The 25,185-nt window shown below is 38.7% G+C and overlaps 1 protein-coding gene across 1 annotated transcript in view; it reads right to left on the reverse strand.

Annotated features, from left to right (window-relative positions):
- Positions 1–25,185, reverse strand: part of tyw1 (tRNA-yW synthesizing protein 1 homolog (S. cerevisiae)) — a 68,527-nt gene that overhangs the window by 14,927 nt on the left and 28,415 nt on the right. Inside the window, exons 11-14 of the mRNA XM_088907244.1 lie at positions 23,977–24,086; positions 19,233–19,410; positions 14,325–14,460; positions 2,035–2,145 (exon numbers count right to left, since the gene is read on the reverse strand). Coding sequence (XP_088763370.1) covers positions 2,035–2,145; positions 14,325–14,460; positions 19,233–19,410; positions 23,977–24,086 — 535 coding nt within the window. The remainder of the gene's footprint in view (positions 1–2,034; positions 2,146–14,324; positions 14,461–19,232; positions 19,411–23,976; positions 24,087–25,185) is intronic.

Below are 25,185 nucleotides of genomic sequence, written 5' to 3' on the forward strand. Positions count from 1 at the left end.
AATAAAATTACATATATCCGTCTCATTCTTAATGTACAACGAGTTCAAGAAGTTGCTATGCAACAGTTTTTCAATGGAAATTAGAATTTATGTTGCAGAACAAAAAACATAGAACATGGGCAGACCTAAGTACTATATTTTCTAACACCGCCTTGCTTAAAAGTCTAGTCTTATCCATGCTTATGATACAATATTCAGGTTAAATAAAGCCATGTGTGAGTGAAACTGCTCTGCTCTATGAGACTTCTATTCTCACAGTCTATTGTGAGCTTTTTAAATATAATGTATGCAATATGGTGCTATTACTGATGGACATTTACTTGACAGACATTTTGCAATATATATATACAAATAAAGATATATAGATATTACAAAAACCTTTTCTACATATTGATGAATGGTACATAAATTAGCTTGGAACTTAACATGGAACCAGTTCTCAGTTTCTGATATTCAGGGGTTTCAGGAAAAAAATTTCAGAAGCCAAGATTATTATCTAAGGAAAGGCATGTGATATTCTTAGACAGAAGTATGGTAATATTCCATTAAATGACTTTAACTGAATAAAGAAAGAAAATCAAATAATAACAATGAAAAAATACAACTGAAAAATGTTAAAGCAGCTCAGTATTCTTTTATTCTAAGACAGAAATTCAGGCTTAGTGTCTACTTGGATCAATAACGACAGCAAAGTACAGTGACTAATACCGCCTAAAGAGTTTAAACTCATCTCAACAACAAAACTTAAAAGGTATGACACTCTGTTATTTTTATGAACTCTGAGTCAAAAACAAATGTACTCATATTTCTGTTATAGCCAAGAAAATATAAAAAATAAAAATGCAATTACTCTCATTACTATCTTAAAGGGAGAACTGAAAATGAAAATGTAATTCTGTCATGACAGGCTGTCATATTATTAAGGTTATATTTCACAGGTAACTATCAAAAATGCACTTCTTAGCTTTAGTACTAATTCAGTAATGGGAGCGGTCTTTTAAACTCCTCTATTTTGATGGTCACAATGGTCTGTACCGCACTGTACTGTTGTCTTCATTCAGTAAGGACACTGCAGGTGGTTTACAGTGCAATGTACAACCCAGCATTGACGTTAGACTCTTTAAGACACATTCTTTGGTTGTGCCCTCTGATTCAAATTACAATATTTGTTAAACATCACAGATTATTATAATTTTTGAATTCTTCCCAATAAAAGAGAACCCAGTACACTGATAATCAGCCTTGTGCTGCCTTAGTTCATTTGCTTCCCAATAGCCCCTTTGCAAACTGACAGCAGTCCAGCATATTAACCTGTCCAGGTGCGGTTAATTCATTAGAGTGTTTAAGTTTACACTGCAAAAAAAACAAAAAGTATACGTTTCTAAATTAAAAAAAAGAGCATCAAGTACTAAATGTCCGCAATACATAACAAGTGGTCTAGTGGTCTTGCTTTAGGGGATTTGCATGTTTCAAGCCTACAGAGAGGGGATTCAATAAATCAGACGATAACACCAAAGGCACCAGCTCTGTGGGTGCTGCGTCTGCTAAAGCACCCCAAGAATTTTGACCATATTATTGTTAGAGCAGGGGCGAATGAATGTTTACTTCGTACATGTTTGTGAGAATACTGCAGGATCACACATTCACAATGTTAAATAACTATTATGTCACGGACTCCACAGTAACCTTATTATTATCATCAGCATTATTATAACTAATTAACAGACAGTTAATTGCGACTCATTTGATTGATCGTTTAATGACTTATCAGTCAATCATGCCAACTGACATCTCATGTCAAAAAGTGTCTGTGCAGGATAGACTCTGCCAACATTAGCAGGAGCTTAAGGGATATGTTAAGAAAAATATATTTTTTCTTTGGGGGGGGGATTATTTGATAAAGTGAATACGTTTAAAGACAAGCACCCCCAATAAAAGTTGTTAAAAGTTTGCACCTGTGTCTGAAACAATTACAGACTCATGCATAAAACAGAATCTGACATTTTCAACTGACATTTGTTTCCAGAGACCTACCTTCACCTCTATGAAGTCAGGTTTTCCCAGAGCTACCAGCTCTGCGTAGGCCTTGAGCTCATCCACATTCCAGGCTTTCACCAGTGTAAGTCTGTACACTGTGCGTTGTTGCTAGACAGCAAGAGGAAAAAATGGATGCCAATCAATACACTCATTGTTACATGGAATTCATTTCCAGAAATTACAGATATAAAGCAGAACATTTCCTAAAATCAGTACACACCTGTAAATTAAGCTGCATACCCACTTTATGCTGTGTTCTCAATACAATGTGGTTTATTGTGAGGTCATTTTAGTGCTGGGAAGCAGCACAGTGATGCAAAACCCTGCACTGTGAGGTCTGCACAATCTCAGAATGTGATAGCGCATTTTAAAAGACCAAAAAGCTTCTTTAAGCCAATAACCACAATGACATATTTGGGCAGATTTCTCAAACAGTGTGAAGCAAAGACAAAAACCTCATTACCACATAGTCTCATTCAATAAATAATGTGCCAAGCCTTCCCTTCCTGGGCTCAAATACCTGTATTTACAGTTGTCTCTTCAGCTGAAGCACCTTTTTAAAACACGTCGCTTTCTCAGCTGCAATCGCTATTGATCAGTTTCCAGTCTGCCTCTTCGGCTGAACCCTGTACTTGTAACCTTTCAGTCCAAAACTCAGGAACACTTAATTCTATTACCCGGGAGATCAAAGTCAGCAAGTGACAATAACAAAAATTTTGTTAAACCCTCTCAACACTGGAGAACAGTTAGAGAGATGAGAGATCACTTTATTAGCCCTATACAATTTCTTGCATTAGGAATTCGTCTTTCCGCATACCCCAGCTTGCTCTCCATGAGAGCCACAGACACACAGACAGGGAGAGAAGCTTGGGGTCAGAGCGCAGGGTCAGCCATTGTACAGCGCCCCTGGAGCAGCTGGGGAGTAGGATTCCCCTGCCGGCCGCAGGATTTGAACCGGCAACCTTCCAGCCACAGGCACAGATCCTGAGCCACAGTGCCACCGCTCCACAGTTTTTATAGTTGATGTTAAAAAAGGTAAAAAGACAACTGCTATCATCTAGCATTAAGCAGTAAAGGGTTTTAATTTCATTCTACATCACAATATTCAACATACACTACTCAAGTATAAGGCCCTTATGCATAATGTCTAAACAGATTAAAAGAGAACAAAAGCTTAATAAAATGTTTTATAGAAGAAAACAGGGAATAGTTATAATAATATTTCTGAGTAGCACTGTGTACATAAGTACAAAACAACTGCTAGAGACCTAGCATTTAGAAGGCGAATATTCAAAAAACATCCATGATGTGGTATTATGTCTGGTTTACATTACTTTGTACTATAATCTAAACCAGAAAATGAACTCAAGTGCACCATTTTGCGAAGAATTGGGATATTAATCCATCCAGCTACTTTCTAACCACTGTATCCAATACAGGGTCATGGGGAGTACAAACCTATCCCAGCATGAAATAAGCAGACTCACACCAGGGCCAATTTTCCAACCAGCCAATTAAACTACTAGTCTGCCTTTGTGCATTGTAAGGAAACCCATGAGAACACGGGGAGAATATATCAAGTTTATGTATTTGCATGATGTTTGTCTGCAAGACCAGCATCTTGTGTGCATGTCTATTGGGCTGGATGAAACTGAGAGACTGAGCACAGACATCTAATGCAGTTGATTTTATTCCAAAGGGTGCTGATTCACGCCCATCCTCCTGCAAAATAATAAAGAAAAAAACACCCAACTATTTGCTGATCTTGTCTTCATAAGCCAAGTCTTCGCTTGTTCCCAGGCTGTAACACTTAGCTGCTCCCGAGATTCAGACTCAAGAAGGGGCCCTGCGGAGGAACACATTCTCACCAGATGAGCAACTAACCCTGTGTGCTACCTCCCTCCTAATTCTCTCCAACGCTTGTGTTTGTAAGAAGGATGTAAGACAGGGTAGAAAGCCTTGAAGATGGCTCACCTGAATCTCAGGAGGGATTTCAAGTCACCCAAAGCCAAACAAAGACATGGCCATCCATGAAAAAATCTAGAAGCACTATTAAAATGTCCTTCTCCCAGAAGAAGAAATCAAAATCAATAAGTACAACTGCAACAAATGTAACAAGACAGCTAACACATTTAGCCATCTCCATCAATGTGGCAGCAGGTCCCCAACTCTCATTTGCAATGCTGATCAATGAGACCAGCAAACAGGCTAGCACACTAAGTAAGCCCAGCGAGGTCATGATACATACTATTTATGTTACTGATAGCTACAAATTTATGCCTCGTGGCATCATCCGTTCTGTGATAGACCTATATGTTATTCTAACTGTTCCATGCATTAATGGGAAACTGTGACAAAAAAAATAAAATTCCACATCCTTTTATGATTCTCCGGCTTCTGCCAGCCATGTGACAACAGAAAAAGACAACTCACACTGCAAATACAGAACAATTTGTCCTGTCTGTTCTTAAAGGATGCTGCACAGCAGCACAATACAAGTGGCCAAAGTATATTATCAGCTTTCTGATATCAGCAACAGAAGCAGCAGCCGTCAAATGTGGTAGAATTTAGGTAGGAGTACATTCACCACAAAGAATATTCCAGGTAACCCTCAGAATAAAAGGAACAGATTACATTCTGTAGTGCTACAAGCATTGCAACTACTTGATGGATAACTAGCCTGATGCGGTGGGAGGCGAGACTTCGAGCAGCATCTTTATTTTAATCGAACAGTTGTGGTCCATCAATCCCAGACTCCTGAGCTGGAACAAACAGACTGTGCAGTTATCCCCCACAACGCGGTGTGACTCACTGGCAGGATGTAAATGAAACGCTTGGTGGAGGTGACTGCGGGCTAAGAGACACATTTCTTATTCGCGCAGGTGAAGGCTTACGTGTGAGGGAGGGAGATTAACGCGGAGAACAGGGTCCTGCCATGTCGCTGGTGTGTGCTCGCAGCAGGGCTATTAGCGTCACCCCACGCTGGCCCGTGAAAGCGTCTGCCGGTGATTAGGTGCGCGAGAGGTGCGTTCAGGCTTTCTAAATATACCGAAACCTTTTGTCTGGCAGAGTGAATGTTCCCTGAACCAATCTGCTGCTTCTAAAAAAAAAACAACTAAATAAAGACCCATTCGAAGAAAAGAGGACGTGAGAAAGAGAGGTTATTAGTTCGATACCGGGAGTCCTGCCTGAAACATTCCGATGCCTGTCATTTCACATTAGAGAACAAGGCGCTTCGAGCCAGGAATCAATGGGACAGTAACCAGTGAGAGAAAAGAAAGAATGCAGAAGCTGAAGAAGTGTTGATCGTGGTTAATTTGACTTTCTATGTCAAACATCTCTGTACTGTATCTCAGATCATTAGATTGGGTGCTTAACCGAGATGTTAAAAGTAAATAAGAGACTAAAGTCACCATTGACAAACAATGAAAACAGATTTAAAAAAAAAAACCCTTTAAACTCTCTCAACATTGGATACAGTAGTTCCATCATGTAGAGTCACCCATAAAGTACAATAAGCAAACCTTTTCCTTTAAATTGTTCTCAAATGTTTAGTGGTTACAAAATACAGAAACGTGCACCTGGAAAACAACATTAATAGAAATATTCTTGCAGATGCTGGAAAAACTGTCTGCTTACAGCACGAGCAGGGGCATCAACTCCAAATATAAGAGATGAAACACAGCTTAATTAGTGCAAATGTATTTTCTCACAATCTGTCACGTAGCAGAAATTAAACTGGGGAAGAAAAGGACGCAGGCAAATGGTCACAACAGTGCATCTCACCAGGTAGAGCCCGATCCAATTAACACGACCTCATAGGCTACAGCAAAATCCAGAAAGCAAGAGAAAACCACAGGAATTGCAAAGTTAAATTATCTGCACAAGTTATGGATGCAAATTCAACTAAAATAGGAAGGACGAATGATCAAAAAGGAAGAGGGAGGACAAGATAGGGGATGCTGGGAAACCAGAAAACCTCTTGCTGACATCCCAGCAGGACTCAGCTAAGAAAACGGCAGGATTCTGCATCGCAGATAAATCAAGGGCACACTTAATATAGAGAAGAGCCTCTGAAGCATACTAAAATGATGCTTCTAACGGCAGTGGTGGGTGGGGGACACACAGTGTAACAACTTCGAAACAAACATAAGCAAGAGCTCAGATGCTCAAAATAATCACTACGTTACAAACACATAACAAGTGACATTTAGCCACTGCCCTGACAAAAAATGTTTGATGAGCAGGTCACAGTACACAGTATTCTGACATAAAATCCAATGCCCATCTCTGAAAGACAGAAGACCATAATTCTCTGTCACATAATGGAGATAAAAAAACGATAACCATGGCCAACATATGCTTTAAACCTATGGACCTAACCTTCATAAAACTGTATTTAATGATTTCCTATTGCAGTAATAAAGAACGAATATATGCTTACTCAAATATCCTGGACTGCTTCTTCACTGATCCTCGACTACTGCCTTGACAGTCACGCCTGATTCCTAGGGGCATTTATGGACATATGACAAGAAAAGCAGTACAGCTCATTTCACCACTCCCTCTCCCAGGAATTTTGACAAAAATCCTCAAGCATCTCTCTGTATTAAATTTAGCAGAACTAAATTCAATGCAAATGTTTCTGACACCTGCATTCTCGAGGCCCTGATGCTAAATTTCAAGACAACATGAGATGAATCAAATCCCAGATAAAGCATGTCCATTTACATTTCTAATGGAATCCTCACTTCGAGAAGTACAAGGTAGCTGGGTAACAAATCGTGACCCTCCAAAGCTGGAGGCATGAAGCCCTGATCTGCCATTTCCAGCCTCCACTGTTCGCTTATCCACATGGGAGGCAAGCAGTGAGGTGCTCAGACAGCCCCAGGTGCACAGGACATCTTGAGCTTGCGAAGTCACCACTGGAAACTGTCCCCCCCCTCATCAGACTCCACAAATTTTTGCAACACTCCCCCCACTTCCCAAAAGTGAACAGCCGCCATCAGAACAAAAATGTCTGTACCCACCATTTTGAGTTAAGTCCTCCCTAAGAAAACTGCCTGTACCTTCTGCAGCTCCACCAACTTTGCCCTCAGTTGCGCGTTTAGCATTGAAGCTCTTTCCCCAGGGGAGGTTGGCTGTTAATTTCAAGTGCAGAAATAAACTGTTGAGGCTCTGGCGGGCACAGGCCAGGCTGGGCTCCTCCTCATCTCTTCCATGCTCCTGACTGAGCTTTCTGTTCCTCTGCAGTTCCTCCCTCCTCAAACATATTTGGCGATCTAGCTTGGGAAGTCCAGGCAACTGACACATCAGACAAGAGTTCTTGCTCATTTAAAACCAACACAAATGACACACATTCACTGGTGCACTTAACAAGCCTTTGAATTATCAGTACACCTTTAGATAGAGCCTACAATAAAAGTGCAGCTTGTTATCTGTACTTCATAAATGCCTATTTTAGTCTGTCCATTGATAAGCCTTTGTCACCCAAAACAGTCTCCGTTGAGTTTTGCCTTTTTTTCCCAAAAAGACATGAAAACAAAGGGTGGAAAAGTGGGCTCCTCTGTGCCAGTCCAGTCTGAGAGTAAAACAGGCTTCAATATATTAATCATCAGCCGGGACTGCCCGCAGAGACAACATGCTTCAGGAAGCTCACAGAAAGCAGAGGGGTGTTGGAGTTAATTGGCGAATGGATTAGTGATGGTAATCAGGAAGCAGAAAATCTCTTACTGCTTTCTGCTCTGCACACAGCAATTATAGCTTCTTCTCTTTTTTATTCATTTCTTTAACTGGAACACATACAAGAAAACCTAGTCTGACTAACCTTAAACAGTGCCTGCGTAGGTAAACAGTACATGGGTGACTTCCAAAATGCATTGACACGCACAAAATAACCAATCAGCTTCTGAAGAGCCGTTTAAGGTCAGAAGCCTTCAATCCCAGCTTTGAACAGCTATATGAGCGACTTTAACGGCACAAAAAATGCTGAGAAATGACGGGCTTTAAAGGGGTGTTTCAAATCATTTGTAGTCTGCCTTTACTTTTCATAAAAAACATGTTAACCAGCTTTAGCACTGAGGCCACAAAGGAAGAAGGTGGGGAAAGCTGAAGCTAGTTAATGAAACAAAATGGCTGATTATTACCATGCAGAATCTTAAATGGCAAAGTGAATATTTATGTCAAATAGCAGCACACAGAAAACTGGAGGTTTCTCTGTGGATAAAAATATGATGCTGTTATTTTCTCAATTTTTTCCCCAATGCTATAAGTAAACATACTAATATACACTCCCTCTTCAGAACTATATTTCTCCACGAGTGCCATTTTCATTTGTCCAATCAATCAAAATCAATCAAATCCAAATTTCACAATTCAATCAAAATGGAGAAATTCAATACAGAAGATTGGCTAATAAATAAAGCATGGCTCTATCTGCAGAACACACCAAGTGCCACTTAATAGCTCAAGCCATATTTTAATTATGAGAAGAGAAATGTCTCACAGGAGTGAGAGGCAGAGAATGCCCCCGAGCTATGTCCTGTGCTGGGACTTCTAGCACCTTAGATTTAATCATATTTCTGTTTCTCTGTCAAATGAAAGAGTATAAAAATAAAAAAAAACATCTATTAATTAGATCCAAATCACCTGAATTTCTCTGCATTTACTTAATATGTCTCATAATATTAGATCATAGGACTGCTGAATCTCTGATTTGATTAACTGGTTATTCATAGGATACAACATTTTTCCATGCACCTGTCTTTTAATCACTCTGACCAACATTCAGGAGATTTCAGCCTTAGAAGTAAAAGATGTGCACAAGCTTTAAGGCATTGAGACTAATGGTTATAAATGACAAAACATTATCTACAGTTTTGTTTAGCAGATTCCCTGAAGTCCTTAGGCCAAAGCACAGTTTTGCACCACTTCATGAGAGAGGATTAATAGCCACTGAAACATATAAATTTAGTTTCTGAGATAATTAATTCAAGGACTCACGAGACAGTGCTGGATAGTATTAAAAAAAATCAGGAAAACAGTGTAGGCTAATCTACAGATCATTAAAGGTCATCAAAACATCCTATGTTGTGTAGCCTTAGAATTAACAAGTTCACAGACTACATTCTCTTCATGACTCGAGGAATTTGTTATAATGAAGTATGTAAAACATTCCAGTCTCTGTCAACAACAAGCAACAACAACTCCGTCAATAGTGAGGTCTCAATTTAAAGATAAACCTCACCAAGAAAAAATGAATCCAAAACTGTTTTTCTGAAGACGAAAGTTAATGAAGTAAACTGAGAAAGTCTACACTTCAGAGACTAATATTAACTGATAAGAGACTCCACGGTGTTAGAAAATGAGTTCAAGCAAGCCTCTGTACAAGTTTCTTAAAAATGTCTGCATCATTCTATACAGAAATAATGTAAGCCTGGTCAATATACAATAAAATCTTCTGGCACTTAATTATGACAAAGACAACAGAATATGTTGTTACGACCTCTGCGCACTTCGAGAGACCAATCCCCTGTCACATTTTTCCTTGGGTTCATTAGAATCAGAATTCCAGCAAACATTCTGGAGCTGATATGACATAAACCATAAGCAAATAATTTTCAACTGTTGCATTTGATGGCCAAGACTACTACATTCTCGTGTACCGTATGTCACTTCCCCTACCATTTTAATAATTTCACATTGCTGAGTCAGTTACCTGTAAGAGCCTGCTTAAATTGCTTCTTTTTTCCATACTAAATTACAGGCTGATGACTAGTAATTGCATTCATCCATGCAGCACACAGAGAAAGTGGAAGTCTCTTCCATTACTGCTCAAATAGCAATGACTTGAGCGAACTACTAAGAGTCTGAATTCATTTACTTGGTGACTCACACACACGAAAAAATGGATTTTGCAGCTGCAGGCAGATACTGAGAAAGACACCTCTTAGACCACAAAATATGAAAAAGCAATATATTGACACTGGCGTTGTATAATCCGCTATTAATATAACCTCTCGACCTCATTACAGGGTTAATAAATAGTTATACCAGACAGAAGATTCACTTTTATATTAAAGTTATTAGCAACTGGCTTACTGACGTTCTCATTATGATCAATAAAGGTTATTAATTCTACCCTACTTTCCATCCTTTTTTGTATTAAAATAGAAATCTGTATTTACATAAGCTCTTCTTTCGCAGTTCGCCTGTCCACAGCATGAATGCTGTCTTTCACTAAAAAACAGCTTATTCTTGGGAGGAAAACATGAATCAAGAATTCCTAAGGGGGAGGTGGGTATTGTAGTATATCTGTAATGCCACTCAAGCATAAGGGAAGGAAAACATGTTGTACAGCTTGCACAGCTCTGCACTTGAAAGCGTAGCTTGCATCTGTTTATTTCTGAGGAGTCAGTCTGGAGTCCTAATACACATATAACCCTGCGGAATAGTGCATTCAAGGCAGGCTGGTTCAGACGAATGGAACTAAAAACACCTGAACCAAAGGCAGCCCTTCCAGTTAATATTTCCCAACAGCGACATGCTATAAATGGATTACTAAGAAGGGGTGCTACAGTGCGGATAAATTTAATTTTTCCTAGTGCAACTTTATGCTGCTGCACGCTGACTGCAAGTTCCTTCAGTTTGCCATGAACTACCCTCCTGTATGTGCGTATTCCATCTTCCACCTCAAAATAAGCCAGCCACTAATGACACAGTGCTAGGCTGGAGTGTACTTCAGAGCATCTCTGCGCAAATTAATTTAAAAGCACACAAGCATCATGCAAATGATCATTGACTCTGAATGATTCCCAGTGCAAGAATCAGACTATTTCTCATCACTGGAGCTTGGCATTCCTAAAGCTTTAAATTGCAGCACATGCAGAGAAGAAACCTGGCAGATTTCTGTTTAGTAAAGCATAGTCAAATTTGGAACTTTGTAGAAAAAAAACAGCAGGGATTATTAATTTTTCCTGTTAATAATTAATTCAAGATGCATTCACGTAATTCTGCAAGAAATCACAACGCTTAAGTGAAAGATGAGTTTCTTTGAGAGCTTTTTTCACTTTTAGTCTATTGAAGAGGGAAAGTGGCCTTTAAAAAAAAAAGGACAGCAGAACAATTTCTAGCAAATGTATTTAAATTTTGACCTGAGCTGAACTAAAACACAAAGGTACACTCAGAAGAGAATGAACATGTGCAAATTACAGAAGATAAATGGCAGTATTTCACTAGCATTAACAATCCTAAAGACTGCTCTTACCAAGTTTGCAACAGTAGGATTTCCAAAGCATTCTCGAGGAAAGAATGCAAATAATCTTTTAATAACAGCTATACAAATATTAACCTCATTAAGGTACAATCAGAAAAAGCATAATCCAGAAGTGAATTGCTGCTAAAAAAAAATAATTTAAGCTTTATACTGTAGATCACAATACTACGTCTGGGATATCCCAGTTTCTTTTACCATCTGTTCTGATTAGTAAAGCACAAAGCCCATCAGATTTTTTGTGATCAAAGAAAGGAAAAACAAGTGAGACTATGTGCCTCATGTCCAAGAACAGAACTCACCAAGCAAAGAGCATCAATGTCTTCTTTTAGGTAACTGTAGGAAAGTCTTGCTAACAGCAGACTTATATTTGAGATACAAAGAGCTGACCCTGCTCAGCTCAATACCGTTGAGGTAGACTGTGTAGCAAAACGCCAATAAATTTCCAACCAAACCACGCAACTAATTCAGGCTCCACAGTGAAGTGAGGAACTAGGGTCACAGAAGGAAATTAAGAGCAGTCATGTTTAGTTCTGAAAATAGAACACAGAAAAGGTGGCATTCTGAAAACTGTGTTGCTGCATCCAGTTCCTTATTATAAAAAACTGATGTAATGATTCCTAGATCCATAACGTACGAGCAACGAAGCCAGGACAATGGGCTAAATGGCCTCCTTTCATTCTGTAATGCTTATTATAATAACTCTAAAAATAGACAGATACAAAAAAATCTAGATAAGACAATCTGAAACACAAAGACTTCTCCAACACCTACAACAGTTCTGGTCAAACAGGAATTAGCTGGTTATTAATTGCCTAATTCCTTGCATTGCTGAATCCGGTTGGCAAGCAATTGGTTACCGGAAAACTTCTAGTTTCCTATATTCTTCACATAAGTCCCTTATAAGTCCCGTATAAAGGTGTGTATTACTGATTACTGATTGAACATGTTGATTCAGGATAAAACTGGGAAATCAGGCAAACATTATTTTAAATTTAAATCTTATTACACAACAAATGTTCCACTATTTTTCCAATGTTGAAAAAATAGCCACGTTTTATTAAAATAGGAAACTCTGGGAATATTCTGCATCTTTGGCTGGAACTGACATGTTTGGGATTTACTGGCAATTAGTGTACTTGCACTCTGTTATCTCTTATTCAAATTAGGTCTCACTAATCATTTGATCAACCTTTAAGAGCTAATTATTGTTTGAATTCAAACTGTAAGGCTAATAAAAAACAGACCGATAGTATTAATTTTAAATCCCTCATCTTCCTGACCTCAACGTGAATCATTCTGCGATGATACATTTGCTTTCTGAAAGCTATAATCTTCGAATCAGGCAGCTGAAGCCAAGTATCCAATGCCCACAGACCTGAGAATGGCTTTTCATCTGCCCATTTTACTTAATGGTGTCAAACAGGACAAAAGTTTATTCCTGTTAATAAATAAGATTTTCAAAACACCTGTCAAATTATGTTCAGGTTGTGTCCTTTATTCCACAAAGTTAATCATGGGTAAAAAGGACACAATCAGGTTTCTGCTAATGTACAATTTTAACAATCAGTGGCAGCCAAAAGATTCAGAAACCTCTTTGGAAGGTGATTCATAGATTTCCCAATAACTAACCTTAGAAATAACTATATGTGACTTCTGGCAATTCTTTATTCATCCATCAAGTACACTCTATAGTGGGTCATCACAAGTTATTTGTAAAGTCTAGAGGTATGCGCAAGGTCAGGAGAAACGAAGTGCTTATTTCCATGTCTTGATGTGATTAACAGCATATCTACAATTTTGTTTTGATGACCTTAGAAGTGATGTTGCTTCATTCCCCTTGTATTGACAACAAAGTAGAACGGCCCTTGGAAATCACTATTTTTTTTAATCACAGCAAGTAATAAACAGCTGAACTGCAGGTATAAATCAGCTAAAAGGTAGGAAGGAAGAGGAATCAGGAGAAGACGAGACATCACTGAGCCTTCTGAAGCTTCTGTCCTAATTTGTCTTGAAGTACACTCAGCACTAGCTTTAGTGCTCATCAATCCTGGTTTATTAATCTGGCTTTATGGACGCAGGACACGGCTGTGACTGAGAATACAGTGCAGAAGCCACCAGTACTTTAAAGCCTTATGCAGTATCCTATACTAATAACACAAAAAAGTATTTATTGAGCAGGCAATTCTCAAAAACACTTCCCAGCCTCCCAAGTCACCTCCACTCACACTTACTGTATGTGATTAAAGGTTATGTAGACATACTCAAGGTATGATATTTGGGGAGACTATTTGTAAGGAGGTTTAGGAATATGTTTACCTTTTAAACCAAGTCAAATTGAAAATAATAAATATTAATAAACCCTACCGTGAAAAATTCAGTAGCAATATTAGAGAAGCAATGATCATAGAGCAAGACTGATATGTACGCAGTACAAAACTAATCAGCTCAGAGGCTGATGCCTCTAGCAGAGTCCCTACAAAGACCCAGGACTATTACAGCTCTACTGTTGCCATCAGTGTCCCGACCCTGCAAGACCTCTTTGCACATGCAGGATGAGACCGCTGGATTTCGAAAGATAACCCAGTGTTTTAATTCTTTTTAACGGGGAATCACAAATTTTATGGAGGACCTGACTGAACTTGTACCCTTGTCAATCACACAACATCACAATGTTTTTTTTTTGAGGTAGTCTCGCACCACTTGGGTCCGATTGTGGAGTTTGCATGATCTCCCCGTGATTGCATGAGTTTCCTCCCACAGTCCAAAAATGTACTGCTAGCTTAACTGGCTTCTGGGAAAACCAACTCTGGTGTGAGTGTGTGCATGTTAGTGTCTGTGTCTGCCCTGCACTGGACTGGACTGGAGTCCCATTCATGCTGTTGCAACGGCAACGGCTCCCTAGCAACCCTGAATTGGATGAAGTAAGAAAACAGATGAATGGATGGATGTTTTACAGTATTCAAACTTATTGACGGGCCATTTTCACCACTTCATAAATTGCTGGCCTTCTTACCTTCTCTCCCAGCGCTTTCAAGCTGTCTTGGAAACGCTGCCAGAAATCCTTGAAGAGTGGGCGGTCGATCTTTTTCAGGCTGTCTTTGGTGCTGGCGTCCAGGCTGACATACAGCTGTGTTACAGGCTCAAGGCTCCTGTTGGACAGAAGAGTATGAGGGAGGGACAATTTATTAGGCAGCCTGTCTTTTCTGCAGCCTTCATTTACACCTTGGGCTGGGAATGCTGCCAAAAAGCCCCAACTCAGGCTCTTTAACATGTAAACGAGAAAAACTTAAGTGAATTGCTATCAATTCCTCAGCAGCCTGAACTGAACTGAACTTTGCACAGAAACTGGTTCGGAAAAAAAGTCGTGTAAAGGCTGCGGCACAGTTCCACTCTTTCCCACAAGCGTCTTCAGGTCGCTGACTTTCAAAGTTACCGAGAAAGTTTAAAGCCTTCACCTGGTAGCCTTCATCATCTGGTTTAAATGAGCTACCCGACGAAAATCTGCAGACGAAAGATGGGGAATGTGCAAAATATACAGTCAGATAATCCAGCAGGAAATGAGTTGCACGAAAGGGAACAAAAATCAAGCCAACTAGTACATTAGTGCATAAATTCAATTTTACTGTGACTGCACAACTGACAGAATCATATTCTCACATCCTGCAGGTTTTACATCAGGGATGCAGGTCTGAATTCAGAGATTAGCATTCTGCAGGAGCATTATGACAACTTGATATCCAGCCCCAAACCACAGAACCTCATGCCAGGCCAAGAAAGTTATTTTATAGCACCTGGCGTTTTGTTTAAATGCGGTTAACATAATCAAGACTGATACAATCAGCTTTCGGTATTGCTATTTTAATGAGTTCTGGAAAGAACTGTTGCATACAAGCAGTAAATCCCAGCAAAACTTTGTCAAACAAACGCTCTATCAGAAAAGACTGTTTTTCTATTGTAAGATTTTAAGTGCTGGTATAGCATTTTAGGATTAATATTAATCTCCTTCTGACGGGCAAGCTGGTTAGGTCTAAGTCAACTAGTATCAGGGAAAACAGAGTAAGGAGTGCGTTCCCTCCGAGATACAGACACAAGGGAGGTAAATCATAAAACGACATGAGCTTTTACAGAGCTAAAGGTTACAGTATTCATTTATCTTTCACAGACTTGAAGTTCAGATTATTTGAACTCATTAAACCTCTAAAGAGGAGAGGAGAGGGCTGTCAACAGGGTGACAGTTTGAACAGCTGCTGTAAATTGATCAAAGATAAAAGCAGCAGTGCCTCACCACTACCCATCTACTGCCTCTGAATTCAAATAAGGATATTTGTTGGCCTTTTGATTAAAATTCAGAAGAATGAGAGAACAACAGTAAGAAGTAGTAATAATAATGTTTAATATAGTCTACAATTCTGCCAGTTCTTTAAAGCTTTGATGTAAAGGACATATTGTGCATTAAACTGATTAACTGCATGGCAGGTGTAGAATATTCCTTATTCGGCTTGACTAACCCACTGTGATAATAAGAAGAGTTTTTCCATAAACAGCAATGACACAAAAGGTTGATAGAAATTAGAAAGAGACTGTAGATTTGGAATACAATGTTTTACACTATTCCGGATTTCGCTGTAGACTGTTGCCTGTAAATCAGAACCTGTTGTCAGACTTGGTATTGATTTCAGTAAAAAATTACTTTGGAAACAAGGGTGTTCCAGCACACTGGAAGCGGGAAGAATCAAAATGAAAATCTGAAAGTCTTCCTGTGCCCCTGTTTGTTGCTCGCAGTCACTGCTTCTGCCTCTTTACCAGAATCAGCTCGTAAACGGCCAGGGGACTGTCCTCCTGCAAACCAGTCCCAATCAAGGGTTAAAACCTTTCACATCTTTACTCATTTTAAAGGATATCTTTGTTTCAGAACAGGGCAGCTACTTAAAATTAATAACTAATGTAGCAAGGCTACTCCATTTTCACTTTAAGACAGAAAATGTTTAGCTATTGTATGCAGCTCTGAGTTCCAGTTAACATTATGTGCAGCCTTTGTGGATGAAATGGATTTAATGATAAAGCACATGTGCACTCGTACAACTGAGCACACCGCGCTCTGACCTAGATATGCTCTTCACAATAACCGTATGCAAAAAAACCTTTTTAGGCACTGTGTGGCTAACTTCATACTTCATTTACATTTGATGAGGAAAGCCTGCCACACACCGTACCATGTCATGTAAAAAATTCAGACCTCATACAGTAGCTGTACCCCACACTGAAACCTGAAGCCCTTTCAAGTGGGACACATATAGTGAAGTACTTAATATGCACGGAATTATAACTGGAAGAAGTATACAGCCATTTCAGTCACCAAACTGCCCGAGGTTTCATTATAGTATAATAAGAATACTTAATTGATCTGCTCCTAACGAAGCTGCCGAGATAAAAGAGCGATCAACTTCAAAGAACAGGAGGTAAGCCACCTTAGCCAGAACCAAATTGTCACATATTACCTGAGACTATGCTGCATAAAAAGGGTTAGAAAAATGTGTCCGTTCTGCAGGGGTGATTCAGCTCTGTGTTACTGTATGCACTGAGCTCAATAAAGGCTGAATCTGCACAAGACTGTCTCCTGCTCTTCTGCTGAAGCAGTTCCCACAACACCCTTCATCTCAGAAGGACAGAACATTCAAGAGCAGCAAAGTAAGTCACAGTGCTCAGTCTCTTCATTCATTTAACAGACATCTGTAAGGAATGATTCTTAACAAACACGGTGAGCTTTCTGACAAGGAAATTCAAGAGGCGGCAGTTTTAACCTAAGGCTACATTGTTCCATTTACCCTCTTACAGTTAAATTAGAGTAAATCATGAGCACCAAGAAGATTAGCATCAAGATCAATGCGCTTAATGCTTTACAAACATCAAGTTCAGCTAAGCTTCTGTTTCAGGTGAAGGCACTTCCAAGGAAATCCACCATACCTTTTTTTAAGGCTTCTCAAAAGTGGCAACAAAGCCTGTAATGGATTTCTAAAAGTGCTGAGCAAAGGCATGCCACAAAGCCGCTAGCACAACCTGCCAGCGGACTGAAAAAAGGAGAAGGAATTGGATCATTTTACTAAACACACACACCAGATGTGTCTGAGGGTAGGGGTGTGTTTGCTTTCAGATGGAATAACCTAAAGAAAACTGCTACTTCCGCTCAAGAAGCAGGAAAAAAATCATTTGTAGCCTCCAGACAAAGAAGGACTCCCTCAAGGAGGATGGGTGAGACGATATCACAGTAACTCCTATTTATTACTCCAGGAGACACCACATTAACCCCAATCCATTAATTGAATCCATTACTGCCAATGTTAAAGAAGAACGTATTCGTTTTTTTCAGACGTTTTCTGCCATGCATCCTTAATGTAAGGAGCACATAGAAGGAAAATATTATTTTTTCACCTTCATATGGTAATAATAAATGTGTAATGTAGCACAAAGGTGAAATGTCACCAGTACCTGTTGGCAGCTTTTTCCTCTATGTTCTACAGTGTACTGAGAGACTGGATACTTTCCATTAGGACAGGGGAACTCGGGGCCAGGTACTAAGCCAAATTCTTGCATAGCTTAAACAAGGGGCCCCGATTATTCTCCTCTCAATTCTCTTTTATTTACAGGTAAAGTTTGCAAATAATATTGATTTTTGTTTCACAGGAATTTGTTACCAAACCAGCAAAGTCCACGTGTGTGGGGAGTTGGCAGCCATGAAATCTTTATGTAAGTGTGTCAATGCAATGGAAATATAAGTCAGCTGGTGACTTATATGTAGTTTGTGTAATGTTTTAAGGTTCAAATAAGATGTTTGTGTTGGAAGTGGTCATTTTATTATTGTAATATAGAGTTGTGCTACTAGATCAAATAATTGAAGGCCAATGAAAGTGGTCAGATTAAGGGACTCCTCTCAATATTCTCTAATTTACAGTTAGGATGATCCCACGACATTGGGACCCATAATACTAAAGATCACAGTTAAATTTTAGAGTCAATTTAAACTCTAAAAGTGCAAAAAATCTGGCCTACAACATATTTTCTCCACATTTTCTTTAGAACAGATAAGAAAAAAAAATCCTAATACTTCAGAAACATTACCCATGCCAGAAAATGTAAATCTGTAATGCTGACATGTTGTTCATTGAATAAACCTTCAATAAAACGTAGGACCTCTATTAATATTAATGCCTGCGGTTTCTAGTGTATTTTTTAATTCAGTGAAATCCGATGCCAGCTCTTTTGCAAAGGAGAAAGACTCAGTGGGTATGCTGCAGGGGAGTTTTTCAGTTAAATCCATCACTCCAACAGCAGCATCTTAGAAACGTTGTAAAGTATGCTTTGAACTAAGAGCCTGCTTGTGATCTCATTCACAGAGTTACAATGGTATCTGTACTGTTACTGAAGTTCACTCTAAGTATCCTCAGTGGTGTGACTTGTTTCCTTCAGATAAATGTTTGGCTAAATTAACATCAGCCTGTTTAACTCGATTCAAAAATAACTTCTAGGGTTTCACAGAAAGAAAAAGGGGGAAATTGATTTTTCAGAGAACTGAGAATTCACAGATCGATCAGAAACCAAACATTTAACATTTTCAAAAGTCTAAGCTTTTCAATTTCAAAGCTGCTTATTTCTGGCAGGGCAACCAAAGATATATTAAGAGTTGCAAAGAACACTTTGATATTTATTTTCTTAAAATATGCACAGATCAAAAGTTGGTAACAGAGTGCTCAGCCAGGCTAGAGATGACCTTTAGGAAGAAGTGAGGAAAGGCAGAAACTCCTCTCTCATTGATGGACTTCAAAAGCAGCTATAGAGAACTCAGAGGCAGACTGCCACAGTGATGCTGGGCAAGTCTGCATGCAAGGGACCAGTGTTTCTCAATGTTTTAGAACTCTGTCCCCACCTGATCTCCTCTGGGAACTGTGCGTTTGTCACCAGGAAGCTGGAAATCCTGTGGCGATGAAGCAGCTTCAGGAACCTGTTGATCTCAGGGTACATGATGGGCTCTCCCACCAGGGACAGAGCACAGTGCTTCACCATCATTCCTTCCTCATAGCGGTCTGCCATCACGCCTGGAACTCCTGCAACACGCACCGCCATTAACATCTGTGCACATGCATCACTTCCACCAGCCTTTAAACTCTGGACATTTGGTTATTCTGTATAAAGTACTTATCTTGCCACGTGCACTGGGCTCATGTGCTTAAATGCAGTGCAGAGAACTTGTAGGTAATACGTATACATTATCTTCAGAAGAATTACCTTGAATATCTTCAAATGCAAAGGTATTGTATAATTTAAGATGTTGAAAATGTGTGAAACAACATATGAATTCGTACTCTATTCTACTATACCCTCAGCTTTTGTTTTCCTCTATTGATTTCATTAGTTGGCATGCATCATTAGTGATTCTCTGCTTCTTGTGCTTTGAGTATTCCAAGGCAGAACTCCTTCTGAACAACATACAGTACACCAAGGCAAAGCGTGTGAATATGACGAATGGAAGTGCATCAGCATTTCACAGGCTGTAGTGCACATATCCTCACCAGCAGAAATGAAAAGTAATGCACTTTCCCTGAGGTGTGAAAAAGCACTCCCACTCAACACCCATGTCCTTTTTTTTAGAATAATCATCAAAGCCAATGAAATGCAATGTGGCTTTCCAATGTGAGTGCATCCATTATTTTAAGAACAACTCTCCTCTACCGACCAGAAAACTGAGCGAAAAAAAGACAGCATCCAAAATCGCTTTCACACATTTCCACAGGCACTGACGATTTTTCTCAATTGACCAAATCGAAGTTATGCTACTCCACATCAGGGAGGAAAATTCATGCACCACATCTTAAAACCCAGCCATCTTAAGCACAGTGAAATCAGTTACTATGCAGTGAAATCTCCCTGCCATTATCTAATGTTTTCTATGACTCCAGACATGGAGAGCTTTCATTATTTTAAAATTAAGCTCTAAAGATCTATCAATCCATCAACCAAAGAATGACAATAACTGAAATACTTTAACTGACCACCACAAACTATATGCTTTATCTAACTGTTTAGTAATTACAATATGCTGGATTGACTGAACATGTAACTCTAAGTTATACATTGGGTTTACAGGGATTATTGTAGCCTGATTCTTAGTATGTCACAGCTTATCCACTAACCTCTATAAGACCTTCACAGTCCAGCTCTGCACTATAGTATAATTACTCAACGTATGCTTTATTGCGTTGTATTAAATGCACTTTGTTCAATATATCAGTTTTTTTTATAAACTAAAATGCGTGTGCAGAACAGCAGGAAAAATGTACACGAGGGTTAAGGACAGAGGCTTTGGAACAGTTTTCCTAGCTAGATTTCAACAGGGCCCTGCTGCACCAATACAATAAATACAAAGAAGCCACATTGTTATTTGAAAAGGCATTTATGGATTTTAATCCACAAAGACCTACAGAAAGAAATAATAAATTCTTAAACCCAGAAAAAAAAATCAAAATAAAATTACATTTTCATTGATTAACGCATGCAACCTCAGCCGAAATTCATCAAATACACTTTTGGAGGACAAATCACACATCAGGCTATTACAGAGACAAGCCTTTACCAAAATCACATTATATCTTCATCAAGCAGTAGAAAATAAATAAATAAGACAAGAGGATGCCTTTTGCAACCCCAAGTGGGTCTTTAATGGAATTACATGTTATACATTGAACATGTAATGTAAGCAGCACTGACACAAGCAATCACGAACTGAAGAATATCCACTTTATTGTTCATATGTGTCTATCAACCAAATACAACCCTTAAAAAGTCTTGACAAAATACCAGAACCATTAATGTCATCAAACGTACCTCCCTATAGTTGGTTTACCTGATTGGGTATAGCAGAATTAAAACGTGTTTCCGAACTGTCTAGTTTTTTTTTCATGTCAAAAATCTACTGAAGGAGCTCAGCTCTTAATTTTGTAGACAAATAGTCTCAAGGAATGTACAATACTTATAATAATATTTTCAGAAAAGAAAATTTGGGGTTTATGGGATTTAAAAAAATAAATCAAATTAAGCTGATTAAGCTTGACAGAGACAGACATGAAAAACTAAGATGATGGCTTGCTCAAGAATGCAGTTCGGCATAAAACTGTAGATTATTTTTTTCATCAAAATTTGAACTGAAAACTACTTTCTCAAATGACTCACTATCCCAATGCCAGATAACATTTCAAACATAAATCTTCATAGGAAGTCAAGAAGCATTGTTTTATGAGAAGTCAATCATCAATCAATAATAATATTTTATTCCATTAAAAATACATGAAAGAAGTTAAGAACAACCTTTTCCTCCCATACTGAAAAAATGAATTAAAAAGCCATGCAAAACTCCAAAACCATTAAAGCTCTTGTATGTTTATATATATTATAATATTGTGCAAATAAATTCAGCTGGGATCATGTATGAATCATTTAAAACAGGGAGAGTTGTATGCCTTCTCAATTATTAGTAATGCCTTCCACTTGTCTCTCTCCAATGAAGTAGTTATGGATTCAGCTCAGTCTCTCATTTTCTAATGCAACGTCATCTTGCATAACATTTGTCCTTGTCTGAAGGACATCTTGAAACATGTCTTGGAAGGAAACTTCCATTCCATCAACTGACTCAAAAGCGCCTTCTTTTTACTCCCAGGATGAGATTGGTCTAGTTTTATTACCTACTTTTATAAAAGGCAAATCAGTTATTATCGTGCTTTATTGGTGAGCCTTTAAAACTGTTGTAAAGGCACCTAAAATATATACACACAAACTCATCTGTGTTATTATCCTTCAGGAATAAAAATGATTACACATAGTCCGGCAGTGTCCTTTACCACTGGCAGTGAATACAATACCCTCTCAAAATAAGATGGAATGTGGAAAAATCCAGAATTTAAGGATTCTTAAATTCTTAAATACCCAAAGAATTTAAAGTGATGCCAGCATTGCATACATATTTAAAGTTCCATCTCTCTAGTTCAATTGCCACTAAAGCACAAACATATAATAACAATGTTTGCTACAAAAATGCCTATCTGCCTTCTCATTTGGCTGGGTCAATTCTAACCTGTCCTTTAAAAACAAATCCTTTTGAACCACCTGTGCAATTTACCTTAAAACACATATTTTAAAGAAATATTTTATTTGAGCTGAGTCTGGTATTGTGGTCACTGCACCTTCTAAAGATCTAGTATTTCTGCAATACTTCTGTACCTTGCAGCAAGACAGATATGCTCCAAGCATGTTACAGAGCTTTTTGCAGAAAAGGCTGCCATTTTCTCTCAAACTTTCTGCAACATTGGGAGGATCTTAAAATCCAGCAAACAGAAGATGTAGGTGAAGGTGCATCTATCCCCCAGCAAACAATACACTATGCATTGCAAAACAGGTTAAATAGCACCTGAGAACAAATTTGTGGAATAAATCTTTAAATATTACAAGTTAAAAATTTTTGTGAAGCCATGTTTTTGTAAAGTATGATAATTAAATCTGAACGGTTGTAAAGTATAAAAAATAGATCAAATAAGCTTCACTTTGGGAGATGTATGAAGACACACACTGAGCTCTCTGTAGCAAACACAATGGAAGCCCAATGAGTGCATCACTAATGTGTTCGTTACAAAAAAATGTGTTCGTTAAGTGGACTGAAGTAGGGCAGCCTTTGGGCTGCAAATTCAGTGAGGGTTCCATTCCATTTATGGCATGAATACAGTGACTCTAAGAGCTCTGTGCTGGAGTCAAAATGAATTAAAAATGCTTTGCATCACAATGGAACTGTATAATTCTTATAAGGTTCCTGCCATAAAAAAAACCTTTCTAAATCTTTTACTTTCATTGAAGATCAAGCCCTTCTGTTGTATAACTGTTGTCAATTGTACATCTAGTTCATGATCACTGCAGATTATTATTAGAGACACTGATAAAACCTGCCTAGCAGTTACTACCCCATGTTACATGCAAAGAGTGAGTCACAGCAATATTCACTGATTATTAATTAATCATTGCTGAAATATTTCCATTATCCCCTCGAGTTTCTGAGAGCAGCACTGCACTGTGCTGATAATAATAATAACAAAGGAGTGAGGACAATCCTTCTCATTTCAACAAAAAAAATATCTGACTGTAAGGCAATTGGGAAAGGATTGTTATCGATCACTTATGTGTTTTTGTGATTAAAACATGGGTATAACTGACAGAGACTGTGCTAAGAATTTACAGAAATGCATTTAAGAGAAACAATTTAGTCAATGAGTCCTTCTTATTTGTTAAACTACAGGACACATTTCCACAAGACAATTACAGTGATTGCTTTGCTTATTTAAGGGTTTGGTTAAATCTGGACAGTCAAGCATAAGGGCATAAGGATCACTTCTTGTACTGAAAACACAGAAAAACACACTTTAAGCCATCTTTTTACAAAATTCTTCATTATCTTTATTGTTAATTGCTCACACTGGATCTTTTGTTTTAAATTAAAAAGAGAAAAACAATGCTGATTAGGGAAGGAGTCATTTCAGCCTTAGTCTGTATGCAGACTGCTGAAAAACTGAAAGTACTACGCTATGGTTCCACGAGAAAGCTTGTGTACCTGGGACCTGGGAACATAACTTTACCTCTGAATTGTCTGATCATGTTCTGGTGGTTCTCCACAGCTTCCTTCAAGATCTTCTCTGGGGGGTCCATCTTCCAGCGCCATTCAGTACCCACAGGGTTAGTGTGATGTCTGCCAAGACAGAGCCCAAAAAGGCAAATTCATTCACCATCAAAAAGGCAACATTCCTAGCTCAAAAGTGATGACACTATGTAAGACAGGATGCAAACATCTATTCCAAACTGATCAGACTCAGGGATATCAAGACTTGATATGGTACATGATGACCAGTAAAGACACTCGTTTATAACACAGGATGAGCACTGTAAATTGGACAATTCGAGTACGAGCTGTCATGTAAGCTACTGTTCCCAGCATTCCCCAAAAACCAGCAGGGATGTGTAGAGGCCTGACGTGGCCACAGTATCCCATCATATGCTAGCCTCCAGCGACCATGCAGCGCTGTCAGCAAGCCCTTCATCAGTCCTTCAGTGAATACCGCAGGACCTGTGCTGATGGCTCAAAGTGTGCACATCGAGAAGGAAGCATATATGGTCTCTATGAGCTATGGAAACTACAGTAATACCTGACTGCTCCGGATTGAGGGTGGGTAGCATAAAAAGAATTAATAAAAGCTGACTTCAAATATATTTAAATATTGCTTTGCCTATGCCACAATGTTTTTTTTACCATACAGTGGTGCTAAACCAACAGATCACTCTATTAGCAAGCTTGTGCTCTCAGGCACATTGGGTTGGGTTGGTGTTGATTGGGGGTGATTCACTACTCAAAGTGAAGAACAGCTGCTGGAATTTGTGCCTTTTTCCATCTGGATATACTAGGCAGGGTAAACCTCCACCTGTTCACCAGTGTTCTTTCTCCTATTACCCCTTAGTAACTCTATCAGACCTGTAAAGAGCATCAAAAACACACTGAACCAAAAAAAAAAACATGAAGAAGGTAGTTATATACTGCATGGCACAAAATGTGAGCAAACTCTGTGAGCTTGTTTTAATTAGATGAGTCATTGAATTAGCAATTAGTAAATTCTGTATATCATTCCAGATCGCTTTAGCTCCAGTTGTACACTGGAGAGCAATGCTGTTACAAAAAGACATTATGTAACTCCCTCATGAAACAATGAAATTCACATTGCACATTAAGCTTTAAAACTCACTTCCAGCAAATAAAAATAAAACAAATTTACAGAACAGGTTTTGCTGCTGTCACA

Source organism: Atractosteus spatula, chromosome 27, assembly GCF_055471065.1.
Source record: "Atractosteus spatula isolate fAtrSpa1 chromosome 27, fAtrSpa1.hap1, whole genome shotgun sequence".
Lineage (NCBI taxonomy): Eukaryota > Metazoa > Chordata > Actinopteri > Semionotiformes > Lepisosteidae > Atractosteus > Atractosteus spatula.